This window comes from Candoia aspera, chromosome 8 (assembly GCF_035149785.1).
Source record: "Candoia aspera isolate rCanAsp1 chromosome 8, rCanAsp1.hap2, whole genome shotgun sequence".
Taxonomy (NCBI): domain Eukaryota; kingdom Metazoa; phylum Chordata; class Lepidosauria; order Squamata; family Boidae; genus Candoia; species Candoia aspera.
The window spans coordinates 64101866-64127042 of NC_086160.1; the positions used below are offsets into that span (position 1 = coordinate 64101866).

General features: G+C 40.6%; 1 protein-coding gene across 1 annotated transcript in view; it reads right to left on the reverse strand.

Moving 5' to 3' along the window:
- LOC134502198 (probable E3 ubiquitin-protein ligase HERC6) overlaps positions 1 to 25177 on the reverse strand; it is a 38334-nt gene that overhangs the window by 4460 nt on the left and 8697 nt on the right. The window contains exons 6-18 of the mRNA XM_063310407.1: positions 24975 to 25102; positions 19832 to 19974; positions 18674 to 18732; positions 16708 to 16835; positions 14843 to 14902; positions 13933 to 14029; positions 12068 to 12257; positions 8622 to 8773; positions 8408 to 8524; positions 6594 to 6701; positions 4161 to 4322; positions 1267 to 1413; positions 81 to 247 (exon numbers count right to left, since the gene is read on the reverse strand). Of these exons, the coding sequence (XP_063166477.1) occupies positions 81 to 247; positions 1267 to 1413; positions 4161 to 4322; positions 6594 to 6701; positions 8408 to 8524; positions 8622 to 8773; positions 12068 to 12257; positions 13933 to 14029; positions 14843 to 14902; positions 16708 to 16835; positions 18674 to 18732; positions 19832 to 19974; positions 24975 to 25102 (1658 nt within the window). The remainder of the gene's footprint in view (positions 1 to 80; positions 248 to 1266; positions 1414 to 4160; positions 4323 to 6593; positions 6702 to 8407; positions 8525 to 8621; positions 8774 to 12067; positions 12258 to 13932; positions 14030 to 14842; positions 14903 to 16707; positions 16836 to 18673; positions 18733 to 19831; positions 19975 to 24974; positions 25103 to 25177) is intronic.

Here is a 25177-nt window from a genome sequence, read left to right on the forward strand (position 1 = left end):
TAGGGTGAATGCAACAACTGGACAAAATCAGTTAAGAGATTCAATGACCCTAGTAAATTGATAGAACTGAATTCACTTACTTTCCTAGGACAGGGCTTAGTTCTTTCACATCACTGAGAGTTGGTCTCTTGCTAAGCAGCTTTTTAAAGACAGCAAGTGGGAAAGGTATGTAGGCTGTGACTCTGTTGGCTATGGAGAGTCCACAGAGAATACCCAAAAGGAAATATTTATTCTTCTCCACAGAAGGCTGCAAGAACACAAGATTACACCAGCAGAACATCACTACAACTTCGACAAGTACAGTCAATGGGAAGGAATACAGATAACAGTGAAGGTGAAAGGTCCCCTGTGCAAGCACTGAGTCATGTTTGACCCTTTGGGGGATGCCACTTTTGCGACCTTTTCTTGGCAGACTATAGAGTAGGGTGGTTTGCCATTGCCTTCCCCAGTCGTCACCTTCCCCAGGAAGCTGGGTACTCATTTTACCGACCTCGGAAGGATGGAAGGCTGAGTCGACCTGAGCCGGCTACCCGAGAATCCAGCTTCTGCTGGGATCAAACTTGGGTTGTGGGGGGAGTTTTGGTTGCAAAACTGCCACCTACCACTCTGTGCCACACAAGGCTGTTATACAGATAACAGTACTTCTGCAATATTTAAAGGGACACAAGCTTCTACAATGGGATAAATATCTTAGTAAAATGAAGAGTAGCATTAGACCACATACAGTATGAACCACCAGCTTCTTCAGCTGCACTATCATACTCTACTAGAGTCTGCTTACTGTTCCCTGCACCTAGAAATGAATACCTATTTTTTTGCAGCTAATAGCAGTGGAGAAATAGTGACCTTATGAAAGGTCTTATCTCTTCCTGCCAGACCTCTTATAATTTCCTGCTACACATCAGGAGAAAACCTACTTCAAATTAGTGTTCTTTCTCAAAGTGCATACTGCTGAGTGGTTAAATGCTACCATTCATTCAACCCAATTTTTGTAGTGCCTTGAGGCATCTTTCCCACACCTTGGGGCCTCAAGAGGTGTTGGGACTACAAATCCTCATAATCTCCCAGTTAGCATGTTTTGAAGTTTTTCAAACTTTTTTTTTTTTGCACAAAAGACCATGCATAGAACTTCACAAATCAAACTTGCATATATTTTTCCCCATTAAGATCCAGCATCCCCAAAATTGGGTCGATAGGGGAGTGGAAAGGTAGCATCTTGATGAATTGTGAGTCCATTTGAACCGGAATCAGGTCTGACAAGCTTACCTTGGGAGGGAACCATGCTGGGGAATTGTCTTCACAATACATAAACATCCCATAGTCTGGCCGCACCACCTCCTTAAACACTTGTGAAAAGAATTCCAACAGGATACCCTTATCTTCATAACCATCCATTTCACCTTCAAACTGAATCTGCCAAAATAAGGAAGGAAAGAGAAAAGAAAAAGTAGTTCAAGGCATTTGTATTGACCTCACAGAGAGAAAACAACTGAGGAATCAGTCTCCATAGAAGCCCTCAAGCAGAGGTTAGCAATTGTGCTAGCCTTAATCCTGCAATCTCATTTGTGTATCAATACAAATATGATTGAAAGCAAAACTGGTTGAGAGCCATGGTGAGCTGAACATCCCTTTTTGTAGCGGTACGGCGTTACGATGGAGATTGGCACAGGATGCAGGATCCTGGCTGCTGAAATGCTCTCTGGATTAAGGAGAGATCTTTGAGATAGCCTGTGTGACTCTGCACAGCTGCTCCTCGTGAGCAAACTGCAGGAATCGTCATTTTGCAGTTTGCCTACGGGTCGAGTGGCTGGGCATGGAGGGAAGAACCATCTTTGCTCAGGTTAATGCAGCCTTTTAAAGGACAATAAACTCGATGGAGCCTCACTTCTTAATCACTTTGGATTTTTTTTCTGCTGCCTTAAAATCATTAAGACCCTTCAGAATGGCAAGTTACAGTCTGGGTGAGTCACCATATCCTTAGAGAAAGAACTTTTAAATGAGATTTTTAAAAGCTTGCTTAGAATATGGACTTTAGAAAGTTTAACAATGGATTAAAAGCTCAGATAGACTTGGAAGTATAATTTTAAATGCCTACAAAGAGCTTTGGATTAACCAGAAGAAATTTTCCCATGGGAAAAATGGTGATTGTTTTGAGTTTTTTCATGATAAGGGGACCTTGAAGGTTGGACACTAGAGGGAGCTAGAGGATAAAGAAAAGGGAGCAGAAATCTATAATACAGATTTGGGAAGATTTGTCCACCAAGCCTTTTGACAAGATAAATTTCTTGACAAGATTGACAGAGCATGTTGTCATGAAATTGCAGAACAAGAACAAGTTGCAACATATGATTTTGAAATTACTTTGAAGGGGGACTTAAATGTAGCAAGTAATGAGAAAGATATGGAGAAAGATATGGGCACATATGGGTGTTGACGACCGACAGGAAGCTCTGGCGTGGGCTGGTCCATGAAGTCACGAAGAGTCGGAAGTGACTAAACGAATAAACAACATGGGCACATAAATGGAACCGGTGGATGACTTACTTCCAAAAGGAGATGTACAAATATTGAACCAGGAAACTAACTTGGAGAGAGAGAGAGAGAGAGAGAGAGAGAGAGAGATTTACTTACTTACTTACTTACTTACTTACTTACTTACTTACTTACTTACTTACTTACTTACTTACTGGATATACAAAAGAGCTCTGTTAAGGTTTTGAAGGAGTTTATTAGAAGTGACAAACAAAAGGACAAAGTTTACTTATCGGATATACAAAAGAAATCTGCTAAAATTCTGAAGGGTTTTTGGCTGAAACACTGATGAACAGAAAACTAGCTCTAAGTCTCTTTTTGAAGGGGTTAAAAGATATTTTTAAAAGCCCAGGGAAGGAATACAAGATTGGCTTACTTGATCAGGGCTAAAGGAGAAGAATAGTTACATCTGGTTGCCCTTACTGGATTTTTGCTGACAAAGAAATGACTGATGGACCATTTGGATTTTGTTTTTGTTTTTAATTCAATAGTTGATATATGGGGTGAAGAGAGATTATGTTGTATTTAGAGATAGTGATAAGCTATTAAGATTGTCTTTACTTGCTGGGATGAAGCAGAAAGTTACTTCTTTCTTTTTTCTATTCTTCCCCCTTTTCCCCTTTTTTCTCTTTTTCACACTTTTTTTCTTTTCTTTTGTATTTTTCTGTTCGAATTTTTGTGGCTTGTATTGGTTTTTTTTTTTTTCATTTATAATTCTTAATAAAATTAAGAATTGTAATCAATATAAAAAGTATTGAAAGCAGATCTCAAATTTTTGCATGAAGCTGCTTCCAATAATAGAACAGTCCTCTACCATGATCCCCCCCATCCTGCTTCAAAATCTGCTTTGCAGGTTCCCCAGGGTTTCTGAACAGACTTGCAGAGTGCACAGGCAGCTCAAGCTTCTGCAAAGTTTGAAAAAAAAAGTGGCAGTTTTATGAATTGCATCAATGAACTGACAGCTTAAAACACTAGCAGGTAGACACAGAAAACTGAAAAATGTTGGGTCCTTTAATGAATAACAGAGAAGCTCTGAATTTGCAGAAGGTCCAAAGCATTTCTTCCACATTGTTTTTGAAGTTTACACAGCCCTAGTGTAATTACAATTAATCTAAGTTAAATAATAAATCAAATTTAATTTATATTAGTCCTACGCCTCTGAGATGTTACCTAAAGATTTAGGGGCTCTCAGCCAAAAGATTTTTCCAATCCTGCTAGATAGATCATTTCAGAAATAAGCCTCACGGAATTCAGAAATAAATGTCCCCTGTGTGTAAGAAAACTAAGGTGGTGTAGTGTTGGATTGGCAATCCAAAACTCAGGTTCCATGCCCCCATTCAACTACGGAAGCCATTGGGTGTTTTTGGACCAGGCACAATCACTCGGCCAAGCTATTCCAGAGGACTGCTGTTAGGTGCAGAAAAATCAGGGGTGACCTTCACCCTGTACTTTACCTCTAGCTTCTTAGAATAAAGGCAAAATATAATTGTTAGAGAAATAAATAAATAGTAAGGAAACACATAAGGATATATTTTAAAAAATGCAGTCCCAATTTTTAAGGCTATGCCAATGAGTTCTGAAATTCAAAGCTCAGGTAACCTTGTAACAGCAGACCATAGGCAGCTTACCAGCAGTTGCTTTTTCAGGAAAATGTCTTCTGCTTTATCCAGTTTGTGCCACGTGTCTTCAATGAGATGGTGGCGTCGCACTTTCAGAAGAAAGGTAGGTAGGTCTGGACGTTCAGTGGTTTGCTTGTAGAGCAAATCCAGAGTAGCTTGTATTTTTAAGTGCTGGAGAAGCCCAAGAGGAAAGAGATAAAAACCAATACATTGTTTTCACTATTTACCATGGAAGAAATGTTGGGAAATCAAAGGAAGACTTCTTTTAAGGCAATTTCGATGGTGGTGTTTATATTTAAGTATAATTTCCCCCCAAAATAACACAGCAGCATTCAACCATTTGCTTAGATCCCCATTCCAAAGTCCTAGCAGAGGAAGATGGTAAGGAATGAAATAAAATAAACGGGCTTGGAGCTTCCTTAAACGGTAACCAAATTGGGCCCTTTAAGAATATTACTTATTTTATTCTATTCATTTTTATATTGCTTCCAACGTCCAAGATACCTTGTACCATGCACAATCTCTACTGAGACAAAAATACAAGAGGAGAGAGGCTGCGGGACAAAGGGTTGAGTAGGAAGGTCCTGCATTTTTCAACTGCTTCTCTTCTCTTTTTTGCCTTCTCCTTCCTTCCTTCCTTCCTTCCTTCCTTCCTTCCTTCCTTCCTTCCTTCCTTCCTTCCTTCCTTCCTTCCTTCCTTCCTTCCTTTTTTGCCTTTTTAGAAAATCAGAGATCACATCTGCATTCCTTTCTTTGAGAAATAAGATGAATAGTTCAGGATTCCCAACATGGTACTGAAAGGCACCAGTATGCCCACTTTTCTGGGACCAGAATACCCCTCCCTTTCCCCATTTCTAACGTTTTCAAGTATTATTTTCACATTTGACAATTTGGCACACTGCAAAGCAAAGCATCAGCCCCCAAAATCATCTTAATTTCCAAAATGGCCTTAGAATCCCACATTCTCACAAAGTGGGTGAGTGAACACAGCTTATGTTCTGCTTATAAATATATATAATGATAATGAATGGCTAAAGAGGATAGCAATGGGGAACCCCTAGTTTGTTTTCTGGCACAGAGTTTCCTTGTGACTAGGCACAGAGTGTGCAGCAAGTGTGTGAACAGGGCACCCATGTTCTTTCAACATTCATGACAAGTTCTCAAACTGTCAAATGTGCAGAAGGGGCCTAAATGACTGGGGCCCCCAGGGATTTCAAGCCTTGCATGAGCCTTCTTGTTCAACAATGGTTCCTTTGAGTAGTTGCAGTGCCCTCTGGAAATGTACACTTTCAGTTTGTTTTGAGAAAACTCAATCTAATCCTCTCCAACCAGTGGTAGGATCCACCTCACAACTCTTGCAACCAATTATGATCCTCCTTGCAACTCTTCTGCTGGGAATTCCCAGTAGGAGGTAGCTATTTTTTACATTCTGTGCCATACATAACCTTTTTTCCCCCTTCTGAATGAGTCCTCCTTTCTTCAAAACATAGCCCTGCAGCATTGTCCTCATCAGAAAGCTGCCCTGTCATCAGAAAGACTTCCCCGAAACATAGGCTGTCTAACATTTGTCAGCCTGAAGGCCACATTAGTCACTGAATGGTATATTTGGGCCTGCACGGCAAAGGGGGCAGGACCACACTGAAAACATGTTGACAAAGGCAGGAAGATATTATTATTATTACGTGGGGGTTGGCTTGCTACTTAGAGTAGAAAGAGGACATAAGCAGGCTGCAAGATGAGGCAAGGCAGTGGGTTTGCTACAGTAAAGGTATGTGGGAATGACCTTAGGAGACAGAAGGAAGAGTTGCAGCCCAGACAACAATCCAATAAAAGAAATTTGAGCCTGAAGGAAGAGGGGTGGCGAAAGCATCTCCAAAGAGACCCTCTCTACTTTTGGGAGAGTAAAAGTGAGAGAAGGGAGGGGTAGGCTGGCTGGGGAATTCTGGGAATTGAAGTCCACACGTCTTCAAGTGGCCAAGGTTGAAAAACACTGCTCTAAACAAAGGCTACTGTCATGAGTAAGGATGGCAAGCAGGGGGCTCCCATCCAGACTGTTAAGCGCATGCGTAGCACTGAGGAATTGGGCAGCCATTCAAAGAGACACAGATTGGGACCGCCTTAACATTTGGGGTTTATATGTCTGGGTTTTTCCCACGCTTCTTCAGTTTGTTAGGATTCCTGTTATGTACTTGCAATAAATCACTAGAGACAAGTCCTTGGCTCAGCGTGGTTCCTGGCAGTTAGGACAGCTACACCCCCCAGAGCAAATGCCTGACCAGTCTTTTCACAGACTGACACAGTTCCGCTCCCCTGTCAGGTCCCCAATTCTTTTGCACTGGACTGCAAACAAAAGAAACCCCACCAACTCTCCAACAAGCAATAATAATAATAATAATAATAATAGTAATAATAGTAATGATGATGATGATGATGATTCTTTACCTCTTGTACCACATAGGACCCATAATAAAGTATTTCCCTTTTGCTTGATACATTGTAGACGAAAGGAAAGCAGCAGAAAGAGATGAGGCTTTTTTCTTCTTCGACACTCTGCATGTTGCAAGGAACAAAATGGGGCATGGAAATACTTTGAAATGGAAGAGTATCTCATGCGACCTTCCCTTCCCAGTTGCCTTTGTCCCATTGGCCTCCCACCTGCATTGATACACATTTTTGCTCTCTTCTGGTAAGAAAAGAATTTACCCAACAGCTAAACTACTCAATGAGGAACTCAACTGTTTTCTGAGTCTCCTCAAAAATAAAAACAATTAGTCATCTCTATAAAAACAAGGGTGTATGCTTGTGCACAAGTAGTTATCTGCTATAAACTGGAGAGGGAAAATCACACATGCTCTGATTTTTGTAATTCCACAACATAGTCCATTTCAGCTCTTAATTAGTCAGGCTAATATGTCATAGCAAGAGAAAAGGCCCATTCAAGTGTTAAGAAAATGAATCAGAGAGTTCTCACACAGTCAGTGATAAACGATGCAACAGCAGATCTGATCAGTGCAAAAACAGAAGGCAGATGGTGACAGGCTAGACTGCTCAAAAGAGTGGGCAAGTAGATGCTTAGGATGGGAAGAAGGAAGATACTCAAGAGGTTCTGAATACTCTTATTATAGAAAGCTTGCTCTTGAAACTCAGGAAATAATATTTATCTGTAGTTCTTGAGTTTCTTGTTAGACTGATTGATTGATATTTCAAATTTTGTCATCGTCCATCTTGCACGAAGTGACTGGGCAGTTTACAATAAAGCTAAAAATAAATACAGATTAAACAATTAAATCAATACGGATTAAAATACACTAAAAAGCCATACTTCTAAAATACAAATATAAATATAAAATCCAAGATGGCAATATTAAAAGTTCCTCATTTAAATTTATAAATTCATAGGAATTTGCTTAAGTGGTTCTAGTCCAGCCTGTGGGGTGAAAGCTAACAACTAGACTGGTCACCACATGAGCATTTTGATTAAGCCACATCCTTTGACACTGTTCCCAGCCATGTCATTGAAATAATCACCGCTTCTTGCAAACCACAGCATAAGCAGCACAACTCTCCCGGGAGAAAAGCCTTCAAGCATACAATTGCATGTACATTGGCTTATACGTGACATGAGTTGGAAGCCTAATAAAAATAGGCAGGAGATTCTTAATTCCTGCCTTAATTCAGGCAAATGATGTGATTAGGAGCTTTAGGGTAACAATCTAAACGTATGTTGGAGTAGAGGTTCGCAAGTTGATATTTAATAACAGTGGTAATAATACTGAATATTTTTGTACTATATATTTATGTTCCTCTCATAAAATGCAATTAGGTTTCTTAACATGCTAATTGTTCTGTGTGCTACCTTGCCCAAACCTACTGCCATTTTGTAAGTAGGGGCTTTCATGATTTTCAGATTTTCAAGTCAACCCCAGGGTAAGAAAGTCTGAGAAGTATAACACTGGAAAGATTAACATTAACTTAGTTTGCACAACCAAGCCACAGTTTATAAACCACAAGGCCAGGGTTCACCTAACTTGCTAAGCAAAAACCAAACAAACCACATTATGGATTAGTGCGATGTTTTAACCAGGATTTCCTGCCTAAACTACTTTTAACTGAGGGGAGATGGTGAGTAAAGCAAGAATATATTCCAATTAAAATAGGCGAGAACATTTATCAGATTATCACTTCTGTCCAAGCTATATGAGCTCAAATACTTTCATTCCACAGAAGGCCAAGAGACAGCATAAAACAATACTTACACTGTTTTCAACCCACTCCTTCCATCTCCAAAAATCTTGCACCATGTCGATTTTTTCAGGAATTTGATCTATGCAGAAGGTACTTATTTGCAGTTTGCATTTAGCCTTCATGTTGACCTTGAGGGACAATATTTTGAGTTCAAAGCCATGGATTTTGTATCAAGAAACAGTACCAAATCTCCACAATCACTTCCAAGTCACCAGACACACATACCTTATACAGCTTTTTAAGCACTTTGAGGAGATGAATCCATACCACGCCCCTGGGAGGAACATTGTAAGCAGGCAACAGACAAGATACACCCTTCTTCAACATTTGAACTATTTGCTCTAAAAATGGACCTGGCAACAATGACCAATACTTTTCTGAAAGAAAGAAAGATTTTCAAGACATTAAACCGCTGAGCTGCTGAGCTTGCCGAACAGAAGGTCGGCGGTTCAAATCCGTGTGACGGGGTGAGCTCCCGTTGCTAGTCCCAGCTCCTGCCAACCTAGCAGTTCGAAAACATGCAAATGTGAGTAGATTAATAGGTACCGCTTTGGCGGGCAGGTAATGGCGTTCCGTTTAGTCATGCCGGCCACATGACCACGGAAGTGTCTATGGACAAACGCCGGATCTTCGGCTTTGAAACGGAGATGGATACCGCCCCCTAGAGTCAGACACAACTGGACTTAATGTCAAGGGAAACCTTTACCTTTTAAGTAAGCCAAACTGATGAAAACCCTTGAAGCGGTTACAGAAGAAATCAGCAATATTTTGACAGGTAGGAGGCAGCTCTTAATTTCTTTTGGATGGTGAGATATTTATGTATTTATTTAAAAATGTATAGGTTGCTCATTCTTCTTACAAATCTGGGGGGTTTGTAACAACGTATTAAAACATCCATAAAATAATGATTAAGACATATAACATATGACGGTATAAAACTATATTCAAACATTAAAAGACCTGTGTAAAGCAGTTTAAATACAGAAGAGTCTTGCTCAATTCCCAGTGGCAGTTTGTTCTGCAATACAGAACAAAGCAGAATTCATTGTTGATGATAAATGTGTGGAGGACCCACATAAAGTGTCCCATGGTGGGTGTGGCGAGAACTGTATGGTGGATGTATTCCTTGTAGGTAACTTGAACCTAAGCTGTGTAAGGCTTTAAACAGTACTGTGAGTACATTCTAGGCCACGTTCTATGTCTTCTGCAATTTTTTTGGTTTCTTCAGGGGCTGCCCTATAAAGCATGCCTCAAAAGTATAAGTCCCAGTTTCCCTCCTTCAGGCAGGGATTATTTCAATTTATCAGCCAAAGCTGACAAAGGATTCTCATTGCCACTGATGTTCTGTGGCTGTCCCACGTTAATGCTGAATTCAGGAGATCCCCCAGACCACAAGCTTGCATTTTAAAGGAAAACACAATCCTATCCAGAACAGGCATATGTTCCAAAGTCTCCACTAGTGCCTGCATCAGTAACATCAGTAACAGTTCTGTCTTCTCTGAGTTTAATTTCAGATTATTTGCCCATATCCATCCCTTTATAGTCTACAGATACATGGAGGTCATAGAAAAATCTAACCTTGAACTCATAGGATGGAACTACAGCTGAGTATATTGATAGCACTTAGTTCTAATCCTGTGAATAAGATGTCCTGGCAGCTTCATGCAGAGGTTAATTAACATAAAAGACAAGAAAGAATCTTGTAGGTCTTATAATCCATCCAACACAGTTCCCAAGGGTTGAGCAGAAGTCCTCCAATAACACTTTCAGAGAGAGAGGACTGAAATGAAGGGGCATAGCCAAGCAATTCCCCACAAATGTTCCAATAACATACTGTACTAAATAATATGCAAAGCCCCCAAGAAAATTAAGAATATCACTAAAGTGAAACCCCCCAAGGATATCTATGTGCCAAATCTGGAGCTAAAGTTAGATTTAAAAAGATAAAGATGCAAGAACACTCAGACATTTGGGGTGCACCTAGGGATAGTAAGGCTTTTACCTCTAGAGAATTTGATGGTTTTCTTTGTTAGCTATGTTAAGTCTATTTACACTGAAGTGTTAATAAGAATTAAATGATAATGTATCTCATTTTTGATCCACTTAGCTTCTTTAATAGACTGATGGAATGATATAGGTATATCATGACTTCAGCAAGGCTTTTGACAACTTCTTCTCTTACACTCTTGTGCTTCCTGCTCTTCAAGCTCTAGTATAGATAGAAGTTAAGTTTTTCTCTCTTCATGTATTTCTTAATAAATCTAGTTTTTGTTTCAAATACAGTGTTTGCTAGCGTTCACTGATAAGTGGGCTAAGTATATACTGCACCCAACACATTATCAACTTTTTTAAAAAATGGGATATTCTGCTACAAATATTTTTTTCATCACACTCAGCATAGTCTCAAATCTACTGCTCACTTCAGATCTCCAACATGACTCAAAACTAGGAGTGGCTAACAGTTCAGAAGAGAAAGAGAAGATCCATAAAGATCAAGACAGGCTTGAACACTGGGCCTAAAAAAAAACCAGGATGAAATTTAACATGAAGAAATGTAAAATCCTGATGGTGGGAATGAAAGGCACAAAAATAGGTTGAGGGAATCCTGGCTTGGCAATAGTACAAGTGAAAAAGATTTGAGTGTCTGGTAGATCACAATTTCAACATGAGCCAACAGTGTGATGCAAATGCTGTGAAATAAATTGTCCCTCTCTGCAATGTCTTCATCAGGCCCCACTTGAAATATTATGTCCAGTTCTGAAAAAGACATTGAAAAACATGGAGTGGGTTCAGAGGAGGGCTACCAAGGTGCTGAGGGGACTGGAAACTAAGTCCTATGAGGAATGGTTACAAGTAAAGGGTATGTTTATCTTGCAGAAGGAAGACTAAGGAGAGGTATGATAGCAGTCTTCAGATAGTCCCGAGGTAGTAAAATCAGGCATGCTCCAGGGCCCTTCAATTAAACAATGTCATCTATCAGGAGGTATGCCTTCTCTGTTGTGGCACCTGTCTTCTGGAACAGCATCTGTCTGGAGATCCCTGCAGCTCCTGGCTGAATAGTGTTCCAAAAGCCACTGAAAACTTGACTTTGTTCCCAGGTCAAGGAGTAGGGTAGCTGTTGAGCTCCTGTTGTTTTTTCTCTGGGGAGTTTTTTGAGGTGTTGGGTTTCTCCTTCCAGATGTTCTGATTCCTTCATTTTTCTTTTTCTGTTTTATTTTATAATGGAAACCACCCAGAATTGGATGGCCTCTAAATTTAATGAAACAAACAAGCAAACAAACATCTAAAGGCTTGTCACATAGAGAAGGGAATGCACTAGTTCTCTGTTACCCTGGAGGGCAGGATCGGAACCAGTGAGTTGAATCTATAGGGAAGTAGATTAGAGTGAGATATTAGGAGAAATTTATTTACAGTAAGAGTTCTCAATCAGTGGAATATGTTGCCTCATGAAGAGGTAGGTTCCCCTTCACTGGGTGGGTTCAAACATAGGCTGGATAGCCATCTTGGATTAAATAATCTCTGAGGTACCTTCTAAGCCTATGGCTCTACTGCTTTTGCTGAGGGAATGTAGAATTCTCTTGAGCTTGGAGACCGAGGAATGTAATATATGAATAGAGGCACATGGGAGGGCGGGGGGTGGGAAGAGAAAGGGAGAATTGCTCCAAACTCACCTAGAATGTTGGAAGACTGCTTGCTCAGACCTGTGATAGCTTCTGCAAAATAACTAGTTAACAACAGAATCTTCTGGGCTTCAGTAGCAGCAGAGCACTCAGGCACCAGAAGAAAAATAGCAAGAGCTTCTTGGTGAGGAGAATTCAGTGGAAGAGCAGGAAGTAGGTGGTTTATCAGAGAAGAAGAGATCTGTTCAAAAGACAATAGGTATAGCCAGGTACAGATCGATCTAGCTTCAGAGGAAAAGCAGATGCATGAAGGGGAAAGGACTGCATCAGATTCCCTGCCTGCTCCTGAATTTCAGCTTATACAGCCCATTATGGTGTAGCACCAGGTTGCACCAGGCATTTCTTTGCCAGGATTGAACCTGCCTATGTTGTAATAAGATATTGAGAGGCCTCCTAAGGACCGCTCCTCTCCCATGATGTTGGGATTGGTGGATCAGGGAGCAGGCGTTCTCTGTCATAGCTCCCATGCTCTGGAACCTTCTACCCACAGAGCTTCATACAGTCACGTCCTGCTTAGCTTTTCATAACTATATTCCACTGTGTTTTCAATCTTGTTGGTTTGTGGCATCTGTCAGGGTAAGGGAAAGTGGATGGGCTCTTTCTTAATGTTATTTGATGTTTTTACTCTGTTGTACTCTGGTTTGACATGGGCTATGAATGAAATGGAAATGGAACTGGAACTCTTGGTGATGCAGGGCTCTCAATTCCATGGGAGACCTGCAGCAAGTTCTTATAGAAGTTGCATTCCAACAGGAGATCATGATTATCTCAAAGCATCTAAAGCTGGGGTGGGAAGCCTGGTGCTCTCCATATGTTCTAGATTAGCATTCTGGGTTTTTATCCTACACCCACTCTTAGGACAACCTTCACACCTCTGGAAGCGCCAGTCAGGACACAAGGAATATACTGTATATAAGTCCATCTATACGTTCCCTCACCTGATCACAGAACAATCAGCAGACTATCCAATTATTTCTAGTGCATATACTTATACAAGAGTATATGCACTATACGTATACAAGAAAAATAATTCTTGTATATGTATAGGAGGGCCTTTGCACAACTTCGTGTTGTGCGCCAGTTACGCCCTTTCCTGGACCAAGAGGCCCTCCGAACAGTCACTCATGCCCTGGTCATCTTCCATATAGATTACCATAATGTGCTCTACGTGGGGCTACCCTTGAAGAATATCCAGAAGCTACAACTGGTCCAGAATGCGGCTGCGTGGACTATCTTGGGTGCTCCAAGATTTGCACACATAACACCTTTGTTGCGTGAGCTCCACTGGGTTCCAGTTTGCTTCTGGGTCCAATTCAAGGTGTTGGTTATCACCTTAAAAGCCCTACATGGCATTGGACCAGGGTATCTGAGGGACCGTCTCATCCCTATTACATCAATCCGCCCCATCCGGTCATGCAGGGAGGGCATGTTACGGGCCCCATCTATAAAGGAATTCCATCTAGTGGGGTCTCCGAAGCGTGCCTTCTCTGCTGTAGCTCCCGCCCTTTGGAACATCCTTCCCCCAGAGGTGAGACAGGCCCCCTCGCTCCTGGACTTTCGAAAAAGATTAAAGACCTGGTTTTGTAGGCAGGCTTGGAATGGGAGGGTGAATAATTACACCTGGGGATGGCTAGTGCCATGAAGTGATCCGGAGGGACCTACCACACTGAAGCTCTGATTAAGATTTCTTCGCCATGTAGATTTTATTATATTTATATTTTTATTGTATTTTGTAATCGTATATTTTAATCTTGTTCTATTATAAGCCACCCAGAGTCCCCCCGTTGGGGAGAGATGGGCGGTGAATAAATTTATAAAATAAATAAATAAATAAAATAAAAATAATTCTTCCTTGCCTGATTAGTAATCCAATCTCTCACACTAAGTTCCTTCAAAACTTCTCTTGCTTCTTGCAGATCCACTGGGATATAATAGTCTGTCAACACAGCAGATCTAGGAGGAAAAAGTATCCCTGTAGTATTTTCTAAGGAAAGTCCAAAAGCTCTACCACATGTTCCTCAGTGGTTTATATCACTGGTGATAGCATTTTAGACAATGATCGCCTGTACATGCTACACTAGGCGTCCCAGCTCTTGGGCTTCAGATCTTTCAGAGAGAAAGCTGACTTAACAGGATTTGTAGCTGTCCTTCAAAGAAACCACTGGGATTTTATTTGCTTACTTATTTAAGCATAGAACCAGAGAAAAGCTGAAATAAGAACATGGGCAGGAAGGACAAACAGTTTATTTTATCCCCTCAGGTGGGGCGGTGATGGGGTGTTTGTCACTGTAAGACTCAGAGTAGCCCATAGCATGGCAATGATTTTTGCTCCTTCTTTTCAATATTTTGAGATGAACTAGTTTGAGGACAATGAAAGGTTGTTTTCTAACCATCTGGCAGGATTATGGGTATGGAAGCAGTGGCAATGTGGAAATCCCTTAATAATCTCATGAGCCCAGGGCCTTCATCTTTAAAGACAGTGGGACATCTTGTAAGGCATAATGATTTGATGAATTTTGAATGGACTTACATCCAGGTCTTAATTCAGTCAGAGAGCTAATTGGGTAACTGGGCTACTAACTACTCTTAACCCAGCTGACCTTGCAAAGAGGCTGGGAGGATACAGTTGGACTGGAAACATTGTCCTGAGCAGATAGAAGAAAGGTGGCAACAAACAAACAATCCCTTCAGATGTTAAATTCATTTGGAATTGCCTCCCAAAGCCCCACCTGAGCAGCACTGCTACGTACAATGTATGCTACTCACCTTGGTTTTAAAAAGCTCGCTGTTAAACAAGGAGGTGAGGAAAAGATTACTTCTATTTCCCTACCAAAAAGATAAAAAGAAAAGCAGTTAATGAACAATAGCATACCGGCCCAGCTTTATGCATGTTGGACTAGTCAGATTGTTTTCTTGATTCATACACTCTAAAAAAATTTACAGATATAATCGTAATTTTCAGAATTAATACCAGAGATAATAAAAATAGGCTATACAGGTAGTCCTCACTTAATGACCATTCATTTAGTGATGGTTCAGATTTACAATGGTGCTGAAAGAACCAACTTACAACCGGTACTCACACTTATGACTGTCACATAATCATGATTTGGGCACTTGGCAACCGGTTCGCATTTATGACCGTCGCAGCATCCTGTGGTCACATGATCTGCATTTTCAACTTTCTGGCCAGCTTCTGGCAAGCAAAATCAATGGGGAACCATGAGATTCGCTTAATGACCATGTGGTTTGCTTAATGACTGTGGTGATTCACTTAGTGACCACCTCAAAAAAGGTTGTAAAATTGGAACAGATTCGCTTAATGACCGCTTCACTTAGCAATTAAAATTCTGGTCTCAGTTGTGGTTGTTAAGCAAGGACTACCTGTATGGTGACCATTGCAATATTATGCTTGCTTGGAAATAACTCCAACTGTGTTCAATGTGATTTAAATCACTTACTTTAGTTTACAGTCTGAATAAAGCATGAATCAGATAATATAAACAACACTTCATCAACATCCATGTAAATCTTGACAAAGTTTACTTTCCAGATACATCCAGGTACACGTCTCACATCCTGTGTTTTTCTTCACTTTAAGGTTAACTATTATGCCAGAAATAATTAATTACATCATACTTTGGCACTGAATGAAGTGCCACAATTGACAGGGAGCAAAATTGTATACAGCGAGTGTAAGGAATCACTGCCTTCCAGATGTTGCTGAACTTCAATTTCAAACAGCTCTTGATAGGGCCAATGGTGAGAAATGCTGGAAACTAGGATTCAAAAACATCTGGAGAGCTACAGGTTCCCTGTAACAGAATGAATTTTGATGTACATTTAAAAATAGCATTAGTCTTTGTATGGGGAACCTGCACAGTGCATAACACCTTAGTTGCTTTCATTAACATTGGCTCAAGCTCCATAGACGTGACCGAACCATCCAGTGATCAGTTGCCCTGGGGGCAGGGTAGAAACAGAACTTTCTCCACTTCTAATAACACCAGAAGGGTGACTCATCTATCTGCTAGAGAACAATTTCCAAGTTCAGAGATAAGATCAGGATGGAACACAATATTTTAGAGTATTTATATTCCATTAATTTCCTAAATGAGTACCCAGCTTGCTGGGGAAGGTGACGACTGGTTTGCAGGGCAAACCACCCTGCTATAGTCTGCCAAGAAAACGTCGCGAAAGCAGTGTCCCCCCAAAAAGGGTCAGACATGACTTGGTGCTTGCACAGGGGACCTTTCACCTTTCACAATTTCCTTAATGGCCCAGGGGTGCTGTAATGGTATGTGGGAATGACCCTGGGAGAAGGAGGAAAAGCTGCAGCCTAAACAGTCAAATAAGAGGCAGCTGAGTCTGCAGAGGGAATGGGGGTGTGGCAAACATCTCAGAAGGGACCCTCCCTGGTTTTTTGGATCCTAAAGGCAAGGGGGGAGAGATGTACTTTCAGACTTGCAAGATTCTGCTAATGTAACCTTACAATAAAGATAGAGCAAGGGAAACCTTTACCTTTACCTTTAGTACTGGGTGTGCTTCTTGCCTGGACTACCACAAAGGGCTGACAGGTGCTTACAGAAATACAATTCTCCCACCAGAAACAAGGCAATAGAAGTAGCAACCTTTTAGCATTCTGCTGTATTTCACTTCCTTCTTCTGCTGACTTCCATTTCTCAATCAGTCCTTTGTCCAGCTGGCTGATCCTAGGCAAGACTTCCAAAGAGGTGGCTGCATTTGTACATGCAGAAGCCTTAACAAAGAAAAACCCAAGTGAAAAAGTGTTGTTACTATCTCACACAACTGATGCTTCATAATGTAAACTTTTGAGAAGGTAGAGGTCCATGGTCAATTCTCATTAATTTTCCTGTAGGAAGTGGGGATGCAGCTTTGGGGAAACTGACATCAGTGTAATGTTTGAAAACGTTGTACGTTGATGAATCATCCAAATGTCTATCCAGAGCAGCCTTTCTCCACCTTTTGACTCTGGAGGAACCCTTGAAATATTTTTCAGGCCTCGGGGACCCCTGCACATCCAGGCTCAAATATAGGCCAGTCTACAAGATTATTATATTTGTTTCATGGGTAGGCCTGTATACATGCATTCACAGTGTTCTTAAACTAAAAATAATGATACTTACCTCTTTAATGTGAAGTTGCCTGAATTGGAAATAATTTGTTTAAATAAATCATGATCTCCCAGGGAACCCCTAGTGACCTTTCACAGAACCCTAGGGTTCCATGGATCCCTGGTGAAGAAACCCTGATCCAGAGAGAAGTAACTTTTGTTTGCAGTGGAAAAACACATCTCATTTAGGCAAGTTGGTACTTACTAGGATAACTGCATTCACAAAACATGCACAGATGCAGGAAGTCCTTTGCATATTTTAAGTGTTAATATTAAATTACTAATATTAACGTGATTACTTTCCAGTCACGCATTTCAAATTTTCTATCTTCTTCTGTCTCATTAAACATCTTAATTGGGTAATTGGTGGTTCTCTGCAGGCTGCATCCAAGGCTTTGGGGGATGCCTTAGGACACGAGGCCTCCACATATCATACTAAGTTCTAATATGGATTGTTTGGCTTGTCTTTGTATATTGTGTGGATTCAATCCATGTGGACCATATTATACAGTTCATGACACAGCATGCTGGGTGATCCCAAACAGTGATCTATTCAATAAATTACACTTAAGTTGATGTGTTCACCCAACCATTATTCTTCCACTATTTTAGAGGGCACAGGAAAGAAAGACTGAAAGCTTTCATTAATTATCTAAATTTGGATCCAAAATGGGATCATACTTCAGATTGTTGGACAACTAGTTATTTCCCTATTAGTCACATATAGTGTCTTTATAGCATCTCCTAACTGAAGTGATATGGCTGTGAGAGCTGGACCATAAGGAAGGCTGAGAGAAGGAAGATCGATGCTTTTGAACTGTGGTGTTGGAGGAAAATTCTGAGAGTGCCTTGGACTGCAAGAAGATCAAACCAGTCCATCCTCCAGGAAATCAAGCCAGACTGCTCACTTGAGGGAATGATATTAAAGGCAAAACTGAAATACTTTGGCCACATCATGAGAAGACAGGACACCCTGCAGAAGATGCTGATGCTAGGGAGAGTGGAGGGCAAAAGGAAGAGGGGCCGACCAAGGGCAAGGTGGATGGATGATATTCTAGAGGTGACGGACTCGTCCCTGGGGGAGCTGGGGGTGTTGACAACCGACAGGAAGCTCTCTTCATGGTCCATGAAGTCATGAAGAGTCAGAAGCGACTGAACGAATAAACAACAACTGAAGTGATACAAAGCCTGTCCTCATCACTATTAATTTAGCATACTGATGGTTTGATAAAGACACTGTACCGCACCAGTGGGGAAATGACTACTTTAGTAAAAGTGGTCAGACATCCCCTGGTGGTTCCCAGATACTTTGGACTTTAATTCTCAATGAGAAATTATGGGAAATGAAGTGTGCAGGAAGGAGATCTAAGTAGTATACTAATTAATAAGCTCTTTTTGGTTTTATCTTCCCTTAGGATAACTCCTGCAGTCAAGACAGTTTACGAAAGAAATAAGGAATGTACCTGAAATATATTGACAAAGTTGACATATGTTCCAGCAAAAACTTGGACTCCCAACACTTCTGCAATGATATGAATATAAGTGAATCATTATCACATTAAGTACAATATTTGTGTAGTTTCTTCTTCCTTTCTCTTGGGATTTACAGTGTAACATTGTAGGGGTGCTTCTGAAATTTCCAAAAGTAATCTACCTGTAACTTACAATTTCTTTATCCGTCAAAATCTTTCTTCTGCATTAAACTTCCTAACATAACATGCAGCAACACTCTTTTTCTCCATTAACAGAAATCTGTTTCCTTTGCATGACAAACAAAAAGAGAATTCTGTGTTCATCCCAATCATGCATTAAGTTTAATTTTACAACCAGAATGTTGTGCAATTTAAGAGATTACAATTTCATAATTTACTGTATTAAAAAAAAGTTTATTTTGCTTTCACAGGCCTGTACAATTTTCTATCTCTACCCTCTTGCCAACTGATTAAAATGTGAGAAATTACTGCATCCTCTTCCACCCCCAGGATAATTGTATATTCATCTGTGCTTTTCCCAGTTCTTGTCAGCTGGAGATGGCACAATATCTTGTTCTGAAATTCAAAAGTTGCCAGCTAATCAAACCCAAGGAATGATGACATTTGCTCCATCAATGGGCAGAAAAAACAACTTCATAGTTCCCACATTTTAAAAATCATTTTGAGCAGTAACTCAGAGCCATGATAATACAGCAATTAGGGTCTTGATTTAGGACAAAGGATAACCAGTTTTGAGTCCACCTCCAGCCATGGAAGCACACCAGGTGGCTTAGGTCTGGCCACTAAGTCTCAACCCAAACCACCTCATGTGGAGTCTTACGTATATCACCTTAGGCTTCTAGAGTAAATGCACAACAAAAATCTAGAAAGATCTAGAAAGATTTGACCCAGTAGAACTTCCAAGAATTTTTGATCAGAATATCAAAAAATATAAGCTAATCAAACACTGAACAAAATATCCTCAAATCAAATCTGACTTGTAGGTATCACTTTTTCAGAGGAAGAATTAACCATCTGTTTGATTCTTTCAAAGCAATGGAATGTCTTAAATGTTTGGCTGGATGTTGCCCCCTGTGTTATAGTATTAACATTATTTTGCATTCTGGATTTGTGTTTACAAAGAGGTACCAGTAGGTTCCAGAAGAGCACTGATGTCAATACACTTTCTCTCCTCCTGTCTGCTGTCTGATGCTGGACTTTCCCTGGGCTGCAGAAGTCCATGTCCAAAAGACCACAGTTGCCCAGAAGCAGAGACACAAAGCGTGTGATAGCTGCAGAAAAACCAAGACACTGTCAGCTTCCCACGTGAACCACTCTGCATTCACCCCATAGACTATAAAACTCCAGGGTTTTTTTCCCCTGCCAGTTACTGTTAAGGTAATCTAAAGCAAAACTTTTGATAAATAATATTATTCCTGTTAGAATGTCATATAGATCTAGTGCAGTGTTTCTCAACCTCAGCAGCTTTAAGCTGTGTTGACTTTGACTCCCAGAATTCCCCAGCCAGCCATGCTGAGGTTGAGAAACACTGGTCTAGTGGAATATTACACTTCAGAGGGGGACCCTTATACCACTTGAAAATATAACCCTACTCTATGACAGCCCCCCTCCAATTACAAATTAATTTAATCTAATCCATCATTTTATACAGCTTGCTACCAAAGGATGCCCTCCACTTTCATTGGACTTAATTCTGCTAGACTCCAGTGCAGCCAATATAGCTGTTCCGGAAGGCTGTATTTAAACTAGATACAGCTTGCTCAACGTATAAGTGATTGTTTTATTCTTATTCTGCTTTCACCTCTCAAGGAGGCTGTTTGTTCTATCCAAAGTGAGGATGGACCTGAATCAAATGGATTTTATAGTTTCAGAAATGAGACTTCAACTCTAGAATCCCTGCAAAAAAGTTGGAAGAAGCCATTTAAGCCACTAAGTACAACCCCTGCTCGGAGCAGGACAATAAACAATAGCTCCTGGGAAGGGGAGTCTGGGCAGAGGGGTGTTTGCGAGTAGGAAAAAGGGTTTGAAAAAGTCAAGACGATAATTGTGACTGTGTGAGTGAAGTCCCACCCCTTTTTACGTGTTTCAGGGGCAGGCGGTTGATTGTACAGTAAAGGCTGCCATCATGACTTTTTTGACTCCTCCCCCAGAGCTTCCTGCTCCTGGGTAATTGGTTCCATTGTCAGACTGCTGCTATTGTTACAAAACACCTGTAACATTCAATCAGAATCTAATTGTTTTATGTTAAATCCATTATTCTGTGCCCTGCATGCTAGAACTATAGGCTGTCTTCTATGCAACATCTTTTTGGTATTTGAAGATGGCCATAATCAAGTCTTCCCTACTCAAGGCCAGATAGACTCAACACCTTTCATCTCTCTTCATAGGATTTCATTTCTAGCCCTCTAATCATCCTTACTGCCCTTATCTGAACTCGTTTCAGCTGGGACCTTTCTTGAAGTATGGTGTCCAAACCTGGACACATGGGCTATGATCAGTGAAGAATAAAGTAGAATTATTACTTCTGTGATCTGGAAAATATTGATGCAGCCTAAAATTGCACTTCTCTTTTTTGTAACCACGTCATGTTACTCAGCCATATTCAGTTTATGTTCAGCTGCTATTCCAATATATTTTTCGTAAGTACCAGTACCAAGTCACTTAACTGCATCTTGTGTCTGTGCATCTGATTTCTCTTTTCAGATTGAAGATTTCTGCCTTTGCCTCTGTTAAATTTAATTGTTATGTTCAGCCCTCTAGCCTATTGGAATTACTCTGAATTTTATTTCTGTCTTATAGGATATTACCTATTTCTCAATTTTATATCGACAGCAAAGTTAATAAGCATTTCCTCCATCTCTTTATTCACATCATTAATAAAAATGTAGGCCTTAGAATGAATCCTCTGGCACTTGATATCTTACTCTGTTTTCATAAGGAACCATTCCTTTTATTTAATTCTTGTATCCATTTAACTATCGTATCATCTACCCACATTTAACTAGTATGCTTATCAAAATATCATGGGGACACTTAGTGGGAATGCTGTAGATGTAATACATTTTTATTTCAGCAAAGCATTTGACAATCAACTAAAGAGTTACTGAATCAAGAAATGAGATTAGATTACTCCGGCAAGGCTTGTTCTTGATAAATTCTTGTTAAAATCTGATACTTAGCATATTGTTTTGAAGATGCTTAGAGTGTTCTTCCTTCAGCAAAGGATCCTTACCTTGTTGTGGTGCTGGAGCTTGAGCACCTCAATGATGCCATGAGCTAAACTGTGAAGGGCCACCCAAGATGGGAAGGTCATGACAGAGAGGTCAGACTAAATGCGATCCCTGGGGAAGGTAATGGCAACCCACCTCAGTATTCTTGCTGTGAAAACTAAATGGATCAGTACAATCAGAGATATGTCGGTATACCATCGGAAGATGAGACTCCCAGGTCAGAAGATGGTCAAAATGCTACTGGGGAGGAGAGGAACAGAGGATGAGTTCAACAAGCCCCCGACATGATGATGCAGCTAGCTCAAAGCCGAAAGGACGGCTAGCAGCCGACAGTGCTGGTGGTGAACAGCGAATCCGATGTTCTAAGGATCAACACACCATTGGAACCTGGAATGTAAGATCTATGAGCCAGGGCAAATTGGATGTGCTTATTGGTGAGATGTCAAGATTAAAGATAGACATTTTGGGCGTCAGTGAACTGAAATGGACTGGAATGGGCCACTTCACATCAAATGACCACCAGATCTACTACTGTGGACAAGAGGACCACAGAAGAAATGGAGTAGCCTTCATAATTAATAGCAAAGTGGCTAAAGCAGTGCTTGGATACAATCCAAAAAACGATAGAATGATCTCAATTCGAATTCAGGGCAAACCATCTAACATCACAGTGATCCAAATATACACCCCAACCACAGATGCTGAAGAAGCTGAAGTAGAGCAGTTCTATGAGGATCTGCAGCACCTACTGGACAACACACCTAAAAGAGACATTATTTTCATCACAGGAGACTGGAATGCTAAGGTGGGCAGTCAAATGACACCTGGAATTACAGGTAAGCATGGCCTGGGAGAACAAAACGAAGCAGGACACAGGCTGATAGAATTTTGCCAAGACAACTCACTCTGCATAACAAACACTCTCTTCCAACAACCTAAGAGACGGCTTTATACATGGACTTCACCAGATGGACAGCACTGAAATCAGATTGACTACATCCTTTGCAGCCAAAGGTGGCGGACATCTATACAGTCGGTAAAAACAAGACCTGGAGCTGATTGTAGTTCAGATCACAAACTTCTTCTTGCACAATTTAGGATCAGACTAAAGAGATTATGGAGGACCCACAGATCAGCTAGATATGAGCTCACTAATATTCCTAAGGAATATGCAGTGGAGGTAAAGAATCGATTAAGGGACTGGTTTAGTAGATAGGGTCCCGGAAGAACTCTGGACAGAAGTTCGCAACATTGTCCAGGAGGCGGCAACAAAATACATCCCAAAGAAAGAGAAAACCAAGAAGGCAAAATGGCTGTCTGCTGAGACACTAGAAGTAGCCCAAGAAAGAAGGAAAGCAAAAGGCAACAGTGATAGGGGGAGATATGCCCAATTACATGCAAAATTCCAGAGGTTAGCCAGAAGAGATAAGGAATTATTTTTGAACAAGCAATGCGCGGAAGTGGAAGAAGACAATAGAATAGGAAGGACAAGAGACCTCTTCCAGAAAATTAGAAACATTGGAGGTAAATTCCAGGCAAAAATGGATATGATCAAAAACAAAGATGGCAAGGACCTAATGGAAGAAGAAGAGATCAAGAAAAGGTGGCAAGAATATATGGAAGACCTGTATGGGAAGGATAGCAATATCAGGGATATCTTTGATGGAATGGTCAGTGAGCCAGAGGCAGACATCCTGAAGAGTGAGGTTGAATGGGCCTTAAGAAGCATTGCTAATAACAAGGCAGCAGGAGACGACGGTATCCCAGCTGAACTGTTCAAAATCTTGCAAGATGATGCTGTCAAGGTAATGCATGCTATATGCCAGCAAATTTCTGAGTTTGGCGATGCAAAACATTTCCAACATTGTTTGGGTCAGATTGTCATGGTTGGGTTTACTTGTTTGATATTCCTCCTCATGAAGAACTCTTTTTTCTGAAAGCTGGTGGCAGTGACTGCTTTGTCAGAACTGCTAAATCTTCCCCTCTCTTCTCAGTTGACCATTTTTGCTATAATCCCCTCTAAAGGCTATAAGGTTTTTCTTTGGGCATTGTTACAAGTCTACTTTTGCTGAAAATATATGCTGAGTTGTTTTGAGGAAGGACTATAAACAGACTTTAAGCATTGCAAGTCCCAGCTGCAGAGCCCTATTAGCTCATCTAATTTTTGTTTCTTCAGTACCACCAAAGAATTTTTTATTTCTTCTCGTTCCTTTCTCAGATTTTCAGGCTAACAGGGTACACACAGTTCACATGGAGGAAAACATTATACAAACTGCCTTTTAAACTTCAGTGGCAAAGGCCTGTTTCTTTTCCTTTCCGTGAGCTTGCTTCCCAGAATGTGGATGCCTTATATCCTTCCTACAGTCTCTACTTACTCAGCAGAAAACAATCAGTCAATCCGCAACACTGGGCAATCAGGAGTTCTCTTGAAACCAGAGGTAAACACACCATTCCTCAGAAAAAGCAACTTTCTTGATTACTCTGTTCTCATCTTCCTTTTGAAATTCCTGATGAAGTTCTTTTTACTCAGATGTTTGTTTTTTATGAAATCTCCCTCTCTCTCTCTCTCTTTTTGGCTGTTGAGAAACAAAATGCTATATGGGCCTTTCTCTGATCTGGCAGGACTTTATTCTTATAAAGAAAAAAATAGCATAGTAGTTTCACATACCGTTCATTCAATATTACACAGAAGAGTGCATTTTTATTCTGCAATAATTGCTGTTCCTGACCAATAGTAATAGCTGAATGACAGCCTAAGCCTTCATTGGAACTCTAACTCTGTTTTGGACTGTTATGGTTTAGAGTAACCAGATTAATAAATGTTCACTAAATATTTCTCAGATGTACTATATAGTCCTCTCTTCATCTAAAGTTCCTGATAAACCAGCAGCCTCCAAAATGTTAGACATGCCCAATGTAATGGAGGTTACAACTAAATTAGTTCTTAAACAAATTCTTTTTTTACCTAAGCCATTTAATTTCCCTTGCAAACACATGCACAAACACTCACACAGACATGGGAGGAAAGGGATGATACACACCTTCCGCATGACACATGGGAAACTGGACCATCTATCTCATCAATTTTCTGAGGACCAGTCTTTGGTGTTGAAGCGTTGTGTCCTAGCTGTCCAGCACTGTCATCTCCAAATGTGAAAACGCTGCCACTCTATTAAGGGTTTTAACAAATCAAGCACCATTACCAATGCTAATGCCAGCTATTTCTATCAGTTTTTTCCCCAGC